This window comes from Myxine glutinosa, chromosome 5, assembly GCF_964187855.1.
Source record: "Myxine glutinosa chromosome 5, kmMyxGlut1.1, whole genome shotgun sequence".
Taxonomy (NCBI): domain Eukaryota; kingdom Metazoa; phylum Chordata; class Myxini; order Myxiniformes; family Myxinidae; genus Myxine; species Myxine glutinosa.
This window is the reverse complement of record NC_136265.1, coordinates 198,319,608-198,332,639: the sequence shown is the minus strand read 5'-3', so window position 1 is coordinate 198,332,639 and position 13,032 is coordinate 198,319,608. Positions and strand designations below refer to the sequence as shown.

The following is a 13,032-nucleotide window of genomic DNA, read 5'->3' as shown; positions in this document are numbered from 1 at the left end:
GTGCCATGTGGAAAACTATCAAAAAGGCTCCTTTATATGGTATGTGCCATGTGGAAAACTATCAAAAAGGCTCCTTTATATGGTATGTGCCATGTAACAAACTATCGAAAAGGCTCCTTTATATGGTGTGTGCCATGTGACAAACTATAGAAAAGGTTCCTTTAAATGGTGTGTGCCATGTAACAAACTATAGAAAAGGTTCCTTTAAATGGCGTGTGCTATGTGACAAACTATAGAAAAGGTTCCTTTAAATGGTGTGTGCCATGTAACAAACTATAGAAAAGGCCCCTTTAGTTTATATGGTGTGTGCCATGTGACAAACTATAGAAAAGGCCCCTTCGTTTATATGGTGTGTGCCATGTCACAAACTATAGAAAAGGTTCCTTTAAATGGTGTGTGCCATGTAACAAACTATAGAAAAGGCCCCTTTAGTTTATATGGTAGGTGCCATTTGACAAACTATAGAAAAGGCTCCTTTATATGGTGTGTGCCATGTAACAAACTATAGAAAAGATAGGGGGGGAAGGGAGGGGGGAGGGGTGGGGGAGAAGGGGGGATTGGAGGAATGGGGGGGAGGGGTAGGGGAAGAATGGGGGAGGAAGGGGAAGGGGAGGAAGGGGGGATGGGGGAAGGCATGAGAGGTAGGGAAGGAAGGGGGTTAATCACCTTTTCGTTGAATATATGCTGGCGAATGTGGCATTCATACCGTTTCTGCAACAAGTGTAATGCGGAATAGGAAGAAGAAGCCGTACTACCAACTTCGTACACTTCCGGAATTTTGATTTATTTGTATTTAAATGTCTGGTGATTGTTTTGTATTTATTTATGCTAATGTGTACTTGTATATAACTGTCATTAATTTTAAAAAGCTTCGGCACTATCAAACGATTTTTTTTTTTTAACTCTAAAAAAACGATATTTTTTTTCCAATTTTTTTTTTTTTTGCCTAAAACACTTCCAGGCACTCACTGATGAACCTCTGAAAGTTTGACGAAGATCCGTTCAGCCATCTCTGAGAAAAATGGCGACACAGACAGACAGACACACACAGACAGACAGACATCTCTCTTATATAGTAGATGACAGCTTCTGTTAATTTTTTTGTCACATGCATCTTCAGAAAAAGCACGACTTGAAACAAGGCCCCTATTTTGTTTTTAAAAGGACCGTCTCACCTCTGCAGAAAAATACTTCTCGATGAGGGAAGATGCTCCATTGTAGATATCCTCAACTTCATGGCGCTGCAACATTTCCAGTTGATCCACAGCACCACAATCCATCAAAATAAACACCAACTTCCCAACCTCGTCAATCTTTTCTGCAGTCTGCCGGGCCAACAAAATTACTTCTTACAAACACCAGCTAAGAAGTGCAAATGCTGCGAAACAAAAGGCAGAAATTTCATATCCATTCACAAAAACGGAAACCAAACTGAAAAGCTCAAAAACAATTATTCGGTCGAATCATGATCAACGTTTTCACTTTGAATCTTTGATTGTAAAGCAAATGAAGAGAATCCGTGTCAATCTCAAGACTGGTGGATAATGTCATGAAGGTTGCAGCTTGAATATTGCAGAGCGCAGTATCAGTGGGAGTTTTATCTATCTATAATTCCAGTAATCTCTGTCTGTCTGTCTGTACGTTTGTCTGTGACCGCTGTTTCTCGACAACCACGGGTCCGATATACTTTTAACTTGCCAGGTATATTGCTGGGGACCCGAGGATGTGCCTTTTCAAGGTTTCATATTAATCGGACAATTACTTACCGAGCTATGTCCAAAAAACGATTCAACCAATCAGAGAGCAGCGAACGATCGCGTGTGCCGAACGTGGCGGGCACACTCTGCCTCGGATGGCACATTTGAGAGCGTATTCATTTATTTCACGTTTGCAAACTATGTTGGCGTTAAACTATGTTTTACAACTAATAAAAACGAATTTGCGATTCATTCGCTTTCCTGCGCGTTTGTGCACGCGATGGCGATTTCTTTACCAAACTCCGGAAGCCGTTCGCTTTGGACCAAACCATTGCATGTAAATAGAGGGGGGGGGATTGTCACCACTCGCAAGCCGTTCGCTTTGGACCAAACCATTTCATGTAAATAGAGGGGGGGGATATAATTTTAGATATAGATATAGTACGGGCATGCCCTAGTTTATTATAATAATAATAATAATCATCATCATTATTATTATTACCTCCGTCACCAAAGGTGGATGGAGGTTATATTTTCACCCGTCTGTCTGTGAACAAGATATGTCAAAAAGTTGTGGACGGATTCGGACGAAATTTGGCGAGAGGTAGTGTGTGTGACACTGACGAAATGATTCGATTTTGGTGAAGATCCGGATCTGGCTAGTCGAATTTTTAAAAGTGATTCTTCACCATTGGGAGATAAGGCCAAAAATGATATACAGCAGGATATCTCAAAATGTTGGACGGCTTTGGACGACACTTGGTGGAGAGGTTGGGTGCGTGACAAGGACGAATAGATTAGATTTTGGTGAAGATCTGAATATGGATTCAGATACGAGATTCAAAGCCTGGTGTTGCCTTAGCGGTTAGGGTGCCGGCTTGGGATCCTAGGATCCTGGGTTCGAATCCCGGTCAATTGCTGAATTAACGCCAGGGGGTTTGACTCAGCCTGTCATCCTTCCGAGGTCGGCAAATTGAGTACCAGCTTGCTGGGATGAATGATCCCGGTGTGTACCCCGATTTAGAATAGGTACACCGTATCCCTGCGCATCGTAAGAGCGTGACCAAGGGTTGGCGTCAGGCAGGGCATCCGGCCATAAAAACATTGCCTCAAACAGGGTACCATGATTGTCATGGGGCCCGCAAGGCTAACTCCCGCTCTCGCGGGGAAAATGGCCTTTAAAACGATCATTCATTCATACGAGAATTATTAAATTTTTTAAGTGATTCTTCACCATTGAGAGATCGGGTGAAAAGCGATATACAACATATTTAAAACAAGAGAAAAATGACCACAGTGTGGTCACCAGCTGCGGCGTGTAGAATCATGAGGATATCCGTTGCAATATGTGCTACCAAATTCGACCAGTCATTAAATTATACGCATGCACTCGCGTCTTTTTGTCTTTCAGTTCTGGTCTTGTCCTTTGTTTTGCGACGCAACATGCTTCATCAACTGATTTCATATAATGTATGGACGTGAATGTTATTTCTGTTAATGTTAATTCATTAATGTTATTTATTGATGTTAATTCTAGGTGGCAGAGGGATCATTTGAAACGGGCTTGGTCGGTAGGGGATTTGAAAGTGGGTGTGGTTCTGTGAAAACAGTGGTGTGGTTCTGTGGTTCTGTTTGGTGTGGTATGGTGAAAGCGATTTGAAAGTAAAAAAAGTTCTGTGAAACGAGATTGATATGAAAACATTCTTGCCTTTGTTGCTAAATTTATTCTTGTTTCTTCAAACAAATCGCGATTTTAGTCCGCGATGTTCTTACCTCATACCAACGCACGTCCGAGTGTATGCGCATGCGCTATTCAAAAAGGCACCCCAACAACAAGGAACAACAACGCGGTCCTCTCATAGAGCTGCTCGTCGCAGCTAAAAAAGTTATGAACGAGTTATGACTAAACTTGGTGGATAAGTTGGTAAGGTGACAAGAACAAGCAGATTCGATTTTGGTTCAGGTCCGAATCCAGATCCGGCCTATCATTGGGATGCAAAACAAACCAATCTGGCGGAGGTAAACCAAGCGTCAGAGTTTGTCCCAACAAATCCATCACTTTTTCATTTTCTACCAAACGAGCCTTTCCTTGCTCAGCAAGTGCTCCAAAAGAAGCTGGTTTGAGGCTCGACACCCAACAAATTCGAATAAGGGAAGAATTATAGTTTGACCGATGAAATGGTCGAGGGGATCAGCAAGCACACAACCAGGAAGCTGTCTGTTTTCTGTGAACATTTACACCATTCATACAAATTGATCACTTTTGCTTGAATGCTATCTGGTGTTACTAATATTCGTATCAAACCATTTTAGTTGGTGTTTATTATTATTATGTTTTGTATACAAGATCGAGGCTCGTGTAAGAGCTAACATTAATCACAAGAAAATAAAATAAAAACGGACATGTAAAAAACATAAAATAAAGGGAGCGGGAGACAACATTGGGAGAGGGAAGCACACAAGTACAATTGGGGAGAGGCATAAAACACATGGACACTAGTTAACAGAATTTATTTACTTATTTTTTTTATATAATCAAGCCCATTTATAATAATAAAAGGCAGTATCCATCCGTCTGACTGTCTCCTCCATAACTCCAGAACCATGAAACCTAGTGGCCCCAAACTTTACATGCATACACCTGGACCTCCAAAAGATTGCAATGATGAAAACTGGGGGTTTGGGTTTGTTATAACAACCTTTTTGAAGATGATCAACAAGGTGCTCATAAGAAAAGAAAAGAAAGAAAAAAGAAAAAAAAACAAAAAAGGCTTACCAAAATGGCGGCCTGCCATCTTGGTCAGCTGACTGCACGTCCTGGTGTACAAGTATAAGCCGCCATTTTGTTTCGGCCTACTCAAATGTGCCTTGCCTTGGAAACACGATCAATTATTAGCAATACATAATTGAAGCACATCATCAAAATCTGGATTCGGATATGAGGATTGGATGCTGTAGACGAAATAAATGTCCAAATCTGGAGTGAAATATGACAAAATTTACCATTTCTAGCGATTTTATAACTAAGTGTATATATTCACTTACTTAAGCGAGGCTGTGATTCTGCTTCTGGGGTTAGTTTTTTTATTCTATTTAACTTAATTTTAAACTTAATTCATACTTCCTTGGGATAGAGCATCACTCCACTGTACCTGCAATCTGTTTTTAAAATTCCCTTTAGATGGACCCAGATTGCATATATTTTTGAATATGATTAACCATCACTTGATCAACGCGATTCAGGCTGCTTTTGCTTTCCATGGCATTACAGTAGACAGAGCTCAATTTTGTGCAATATACTTTCATTGTATAAAATACACAGTTATATTAATGTACCTACAAAAATATACTTATTTTAAAAAACAAATCAAACGTCGTGTTTGGAACTCAAGTCAAACGTCCGCCATGTTGAACTATTTCATTGCAAATATAAAGTTGACATTTTGTCTGCTCTCATTAGTTTCTACATTTCACTGATTTGCTGCTTGATTTTCACAATTTATAGAAGACTATTTAAAGGTAAATATTTGTGTTGCCGTTTTTGTGTACTTCATCTGTGCTGTCGACAAATTAATTGACCCAATATGCAAATTCTTAAAATTGCAGGTCAATCGCATGAAAATTTATGATTTTATGTGACGCTGACCTTTTGACGAAATTATTAATTTGCCTTTTCCATATTCTCAGAATAAAGCTTTGATGAAAATTTGATGACAAAACTCAAATGGTAAAAAGGTTACAGCCCTGACACTACACACACTACACACACCCCAACAATTCAAAGACTTATGGGAAGTTACGAGGGGCGGCAATTTGACATCTCGCCCCGAACGTGCTCTTTCCTTGATACGCCACTGTTCCACTGCACCTGGATCTGTTTTTTAAATTCCCTTTAGATGATGGACCCAGATTGCATATATATTTTAATATGATTGACCACCACCTGGTGAACGCTATTCATCCAGCTTTTGCAAGCCATTACAGTAGACAGAGCTGCCTTTTTGTATTTACGAACCCATTTTTTCATTGACTAATATTTTTGTGCGATTTAGTCACTCCTACCTACAAAAAATGAAAATGTTGAACAATTACGATACATTGTACTTCAGCTTGCATTGCAGTCATGTAAAACAAAGCCAACTATTCTCACTCCCAACAACTCCTTTATAAATCAAACATGGGAACGAAGGTCGAAGACTTTTTCGATTCAGTTTGAGAAGCTAATCTTCCATCAACATGGAGATTTCCAGCAATTTCCAGGTAGCATAGAAAATGCAACATATAAATAAAGGGTTACAAATTGTATCTCGTGCCTACATTCCCATACTACGTCAAGAGGGAATAAAGTTTGAATCTGGGATACAAGCATCTTTCCATGGAGTCAGATGAGAATGCCACACAGGCCAAACCAGAACACTGCAAATTTGCATGAAAAAAAACAACAACAAAAAAACAGCATGTGCAGCAATTGTCTTTTCCAATATAAATCTGCACAACAAATCTAAAGCATTGAAAGCTAAAACTAGAACGGCACTCAGTGGAGAGCATACCTCCACGTGGTTGGCCATATCACTCAATGGTGAAGAATCACTTTAAAAATTAAATAATTCTCATATCCGAACCCATATTCAGATCTTCACCAAAATCGAATAGGTTCTTCCTTGTCAGACACCCAACCGGTCCACCAAGTTTCGTCCAAATCTGTCCACAACTTTGATATATCCCGCAATGTATAGTTTTTGGCCCCATCTCCCAATGTTGAAGAATCACTTAAGAAATTAAATAATTCTCATATCTGAATACATATTCAGATCTTCACCAAAATCGAATGAAAAACGTAAAGGTGGAGCATAGAGATTGTGATATATGACGGGTTCGACGATATGTTTGGACTGAACGGCATATAAATCAAAATGGCGGTTTGTGGAGTCGTAATGACATCACAGATGTAATTACATCACATCATCCTCATGTGACCAGGTCCTCAGCTCTGATTGGCGTGCGTTTGTAATGGGCATGCATACATAGACACTGTTCTAGACAGACAAACTGTTCTAGACATAGCCTTATGGGCTACGCCATAAAAATGAATAATGAAGCATGTCGCAGTGATGTGACATTTGGAGTGGAGATTGCTTTCTTGATTTCATTAAAAATATATTGTCGCGTGACTCCCCCTCGGTTAAGACCGGGGACATCACGAATAGCCAAAGCGAGCTTTAACTCTGGGGCGACGATGAAATACGGACTTCACTCTATATGCGCGGGAGGAAGAAATTAAAAAAAGAAAAAGCGGGAACTTTACCTGACAGTCCGTGCGCGCAAGCGTCTTCAACCATGTGGAAATTAACTCACAAAAACCCGATTTATGGTACAAAAATAAACGCGGCTTTATCGCCGGTCCCCGATACAAAAACGCGCCGGTAAAGCTAAACCCCCTAGTGAGCGCTTTTCACACAGACTTGCACAACAGACAAATGGGGAGGATAAATTAAAATAAGCGTTGTTTGTGTGGTGCGCGCTTATCTCCATCTAGCTGAGGTGTGTCAGTGTTCGTCAGGTCTGAGCACGTCATCCAAGCCCCAAGCAGGCAGTCCGGACGCGGCTCTGATTGGCGGGAATTAGGCCTCAATGCACCCTCGTTCGCGCTCCACCAGGCCCATGTACGCCACCGTGGCAGGCCTCGCCTGCACGGTCGTCGCTCGCACGCGAGGTCCGTACGTGAACAACAGGGGAGGATGATCGTCGGTGCTCCACTGTCTCTCCACCGTTCGTCGCCAAACGAGCAAGGGCCCAAACGGAACGAGATCCAATGCAAGATAAGGCAAGAAGGGAAGAGAGGTCCCGGCAGGAAGGAATCCAAAGACGAGAGCAGGAAATGTCGGCCGTCTCATGACTTCAGCTCTCCCTCCCCCCAATCAGTGCGTCGCTTCTTGACCTCTCGAATGTTCTGATCGTGTCCGTCCCTCTCATTGGCCAAGTGCTTCGCGCCCTTGGTGTCATGCCATCGGTCGGTGGCCAATCAGTGTGTTGCTCCTTCTCTGCCAATCTGCGGCCTGCTTCTTACTCACCCTTTGCCTTGACCAATTGCTGGCCCTCTGATCGTGTCCATTGCCTGCCTGCTTGATGTTTCGTCGCCATGGTGTCGTAATGCACGGCCGCTTCCTGACTGTTCTTCTGGTAAGTTTTAGTATTATCATGGCGGAGGGGGAATTTAAAGTGTTTGTGTGGTGTAACTATTGGGCCTAACTAATGTCTATTGCGTTGCCATACAGGACAATGGAATGATCACCGGTTTGACACACCGGGTAATTAGCATAATCCCTACACTACCCATCACACGATCATCCTTGTATGATCACAGATATACACTTAATCCGACAAACCACCTAAACAGATCCCTGACTTACTGTACATCGAAATGGTTCTTCTTCATGACATCGGAGCACTTACCTATGCAGATCTGCCTGACTATATATATCCCCCTACCCAAAATGCATAACAATATATATATATTTATAGAAAATCCTATTTGTAGACATTACCACATTAACAATCGATGTAATCTTTGTCTAAAATGTGAAATTGGAAAGCACATTTCATCCCCCCCCCCCCACCCTCTCTCCCCCCCTCTCCCCCTCTCTCTCCCTCCCACTCACCCTCTCTCTCTCCCTCCCACTCACCCTCTCTCTCTCCCTCCCACTCACCCTCTCTCTCTCCCTCCCACTCACCCTCTCTCTCTCCCTCCCACTCACCCTCTCTCTCTCTCCCTCCCACTCACCCTCTCTCTCTCTCCCTCCCACTCACCCTCTCTCTCTCCCTCCCACTCACCCTCTCTCTCTCCCTCCCACTCACCCTCTCTCTCTCCCTCCCACTCACCCTCTCTCTCTCCCTCCCACTCACCCTCTCTCTCTCCCTCCCACTCACCCTCTCTCTCTCCCTCCCACTCACCCTCTCTCTCTCCCTCCCACTCACCCTCTCTCTCTCCCTCCCACTCACCCTCTCTCTCTCCCTCCCACTCACCCTCTCTCTCTCCCTCCCACTCACCCTCTCTCTCTCCCTCCCACTCACCCTCTCTCTCTCCCTCCCACTCACCCTCTCTCTCTCCCTCCCACTCACCCTCTCTCTCTCCCTCCCACTCACCCTCTCTCTCTCCCTCCCACTCACCCTCTCTCTCTCCCTCCCACTCACCCTCTCTCTCTCCCTCCCACTCACCCTCTCTCTCTCCCTCCCACTCACCCTCTCTCTCTCCCTCCCACTCACCCTCTCTCTCTCCCTCCCACTCACCCTCTCTCTCTCCCTCCCACTCACCCTCTCTCTCTCCCTCCCACTCACCCTCTCTCTCTCCCTCCCACTCACCCTCTCTCTCTCCCTCCCACTCACCCTCTCTCTCTCCCTCCCACTCACCCTCTCTCTCTCCCTCCCACTCACCCTCTCTCTCTCCCTCCCACTCACCCTCTCTCTCTCCCTCCCACTCACCCTCTCTCTCCCTCCCTCCCACTTTGGCCCCATCTCCCACTCGGAACAGCACATACCTCCGCCAGACTGAACAGTTTATGTTTTGTATCCCACTTATAGGCCGGATCTGGATTAGGACATGAACCAAAATCGAATTGGCTTGTTCTTGTCACCTAACCAACCCCTTTCAATCAAGCCACTCATTCCTTTACACACAAACACCTCTGCATGCCATCAACGTTTCACATCAACATCTCAACCTCTTACCAGGAAAATATTATTAAGAACTTCCAGAAGGATGAGAACAATCTTCGCATCTTTCACAGACAGCATATCAACAATGGGTGGAATGACTCCTGCTTGGACCATGAAGACGACTTGCTCATCTGTTCCACCACTTGTCAAGTTGCTCATCACCCACGAAGCTTCCCGCTGGGTTTTGAAGTCACCCTGTAATATATGAACAATGACAAAAGGAATCCATCAAAATATAGGTGACAATCTGAAAGGATCCACATAACTCGTCACCAAAACAAACCAAACTGGAACAGCTCTCGGTTGAGAGCATACCTCCACCAGACAACAGTTTATGTTTTGTATCCCACTTATAGGCCGGATCTGGATTAGGACCTGAAGCAAAATCGAATTGGCTTGTTCTTGTCACCTAACCAACTCATTCACCTAGTTTAGTCATAACTCGTCCATAACTTTGAGATATCATGTTATATATTGCTTTTTGCCCGATCTCTCAATGGTGAAAGATCACTTAAAATTAAATAATTATCGTAGTAGAATCCATATTCAGATCCTCACCAAAATCGAATCGATTAGTCCTAGTCACACACACAACCTCTCCACCAAGTTTCGTCCAAATCTGTCCACAACTTTGAGATATCCTGCTATGTATCATTTTTGGCCCCATCTCCCAATAGTGAAGAATTACTTAAAAATTCTACTAGCCGGATCCGAATCCGGATCTTTACCAAAATCTAATCATTTCGTCCTCGTCACATACACTACCTCTCTGCCAAATTTCGTCCGAATCAGTCCACAACTTTGAGATATCTTGTTCATAGACAGACAGACAAACAAACACAGACAGGGGTTAAAACATAACCTCCATCCCCCTTTGGTGGCGGAGGTAATTAATTGTTGCCTGTAGCCAGTGATTCTATACCATTAACCCATTCTCTTCTACATCATGGCCACCAATAATCACACCCTTTCCCCAAAAATACAATGAAAGCCACCTTATCAAGCAAGTTGACAATGGCCGGAATCAGCCCAACGTTAATAACTTGCTGGATCTGCTCCACATTCCCAGCGGTTATGTTTGAGATGGTCCAAGTGGCTTCTTTCACAATATTCAAATTATTGTGTTGAAGGAGGTCGAGGAGGACTTCAAGCACACCTGCATCCAAAACCATCTGAGTTTGCACATCCGTGCCTGTAACAATGTTTCCAACGGTACGAAGGCTCGGCGTCTGTGCAAATAAGAGATCATGCAAAAAATAAATACATTTCACATCACGAGATGCAATTTCATCAGCTGCGAGGGATTGCTGCAAAATGAAACAATGTTGAACAATTACGATACATTGTACTTAAGCTTGCGCTGCAGTCATGTAAAACAAAGGTAACTATTCTCACTCCCAGCAACCCCTTTACACATCAAACATGGGAACTGTTGAGGAATTAACGAATCACTAAGGCAGTGGTTCTTAACCTTTTTAAAGGCGCCGAACACTAACGAAACCCACCGAACACTCGCGGAACCCCTCAAATTTAACAAAAAAAATTAAAAATTGCATCTTAATGCATTTTCTGTTCTTCTTTTCGGGAGGCGATCTGGGAAATGCGTGGTTTTGTTTAGGCAAGGGCCACCCTCAAATCATTTTCGCATGCAAGCCTGCTCCTTTTCTTTGTTTTAATGTCCACCAGTTTCGAAAACGCATGCTTGCAGAGATACGTTGTAATGAACGGCATGAGGATCTCAAGGGCAATTTTAGCGATGTGAGGACACCCTTCCATTTGGCGGCACCAAAACGTTGAGCGTTGTTGTGCTGAAGAGTTGCTGTTGAGTCTGGCTCTGCTGAAGTTTGATGAGGTCGTCGAGGTATTGGTCGTTGACATCTGCCGTTGCAACGTCGAAAGTAAACGGCTGCCGCACCCATGCTGGGTATTGCTCTTGGTCAGGGAAGTAGCCGTCGAATGACTTTCCCAGCTCATCCAAGTGCGTGGCAATCGCTTGCTTCAGCTTCCCCGGTACAGCAGTGCCTCCAACTTCAGACTCATCTTCGATCCCGCTCACGCACTCGTCCAGTAGCGAAAAGTTCGCGAAGTTGTCGTTCTCTGTTTGCCACCTCCACTACGGTAACTTCTTTCGGAAAGCGCTCAGCTTTTCTTCAGATTCGATGACATTCACTCCACCACCCTGCATCTGGCAATTGAGATGATTGAGTGCGTCGAAGATGTCAGCCAAGTACGCCAAGGCGAGGATGAACTCTGACTCTTGGAAGTGCGTTGCATGGCAATGCTGGTGTTCTCGCAAAAACAGGGCTAATTCTACACGCAAGGCAAAAACACGGCTCACTACCTTCCCTCATGATAACCATCGAACGTTAGAGTGGTAGAGAAGGACTTCGAATTCAGAGCCGATTTCATTGCACAGCTCTTTGAAGATGCGATGATTCAGAGCACGGCTTCGCACGCAATTCAAAGTTTCAACGACGATTTTCAGAACATTGGCCAGTTTTGGAGGCAGGGTTTTTGATGCCAGCGCGTGTCTGTGCAGGACGCAGTGCGTGACGATGATGTGTGGTAGATGCCCTTCACCAGCGCTCCAAAACCGGAGTTGCATCCCAGCATGGCTGGAGCTCCGTCCGAGCAAACTGCAGACACCATGTTCCACGAGAGGCCATTGCTTCTGAAGAAGTCGTCCACAAGCTTCTTCACGTCAGCTGCCTTCGTCGTTGTTGTGAGAGGCTTGCAGAACAGAAAGTCTTCCTTGATCTCGTCTCCTTTGACATAACGCACAAATAAGATGAGCTGGCTCAAATTCGAAACGTCGGTGGTCCCGTCGAGTTGAAGGCTGAATTTCGTCAGGCTCGCGACTAAATCTGCAACTACCTGGGCGAGGATGTCGTCGCTCATGTCATCGATTTTGCATCTGATGGTGTCATTTGAGAGTGGAACGAGAGACAACTTGTTTTCAGCAGCTTTTCCCAGCATGATGTTGGCCATCTTCAACGCGGCCGGTTTGATGAGTGTCTCGCCAACGGTGTGCAGTTTTGCCCTGCTTTGCGATCAGGTATGCAACTTCATACGACGCAGAGAGGATCGGTTTGTCAATTGGAACGAAGCCGAGAGTGGGCGAGGTAGCACTTGCGTCGAATCGGACTCTCTTCAATTTGAATACATCCAGCGTTGCGTCTTTGTACTGCCCCTCGCCGTGCAGTTTTTTGAAGTGTTCCCATAGTTTTGCTGGTGCTAGGCTGGAGTTGCTCAACTTGACATTGCAAAACATGCATTGAGGACGCTGACTTCCGTCCCGTTCCGTCAAACACGTGAACCCGTACCACACGTTCCGTCAAACACGTGAACCCGTACCACACGTAATCCTCCGACCACTTCCTTTTTTTTGCTCGACATACTGCAAAAAAAAAGAAAAAAGTAACAAACTGATCTTAATCGAGTTCGGGCAAATAATTATATGACAAAAATTTAAAAAGGAACATGCTTAAATATAATCAGTACCCCTCTGAAAACTGAAATTTTAACGAAGAAAACATAACGGGATTTATTATCTACCGGTACTCAACTCTATGTCACCTCAAATCCCATTCTAATATTACATAGAAAACTGCGACTTGTTAGT

General features: G+C 44.1%; 1 protein-coding gene across 1 annotated transcript in view; it reads right to left on the bottom strand.

The window, feature by feature from the left end:
• The window catches only part of LOC144892448 (importin subunit alpha-1-like), a 119,052-nt gene that overhangs the window by 26,748 nt on the left and 79,272 nt on the right, over positions 1–13,032 (bottom strand). Inside the window, exons 9-11 of the mRNA XM_078779332.1 lie at positions 10,406–10,639; positions 9,423–9,605; positions 1,176–1,325 (exon numbers count right to left, since the gene is read on the bottom strand). Coding sequence (XP_078635458.1) covers positions 1,176–1,325; positions 9,423–9,605; positions 10,406–10,639 — 567 coding nt within the window. The remainder of the gene's footprint in view (positions 1–1,175; positions 1,326–9,422; positions 9,606–10,405; positions 10,640–13,032) is intronic.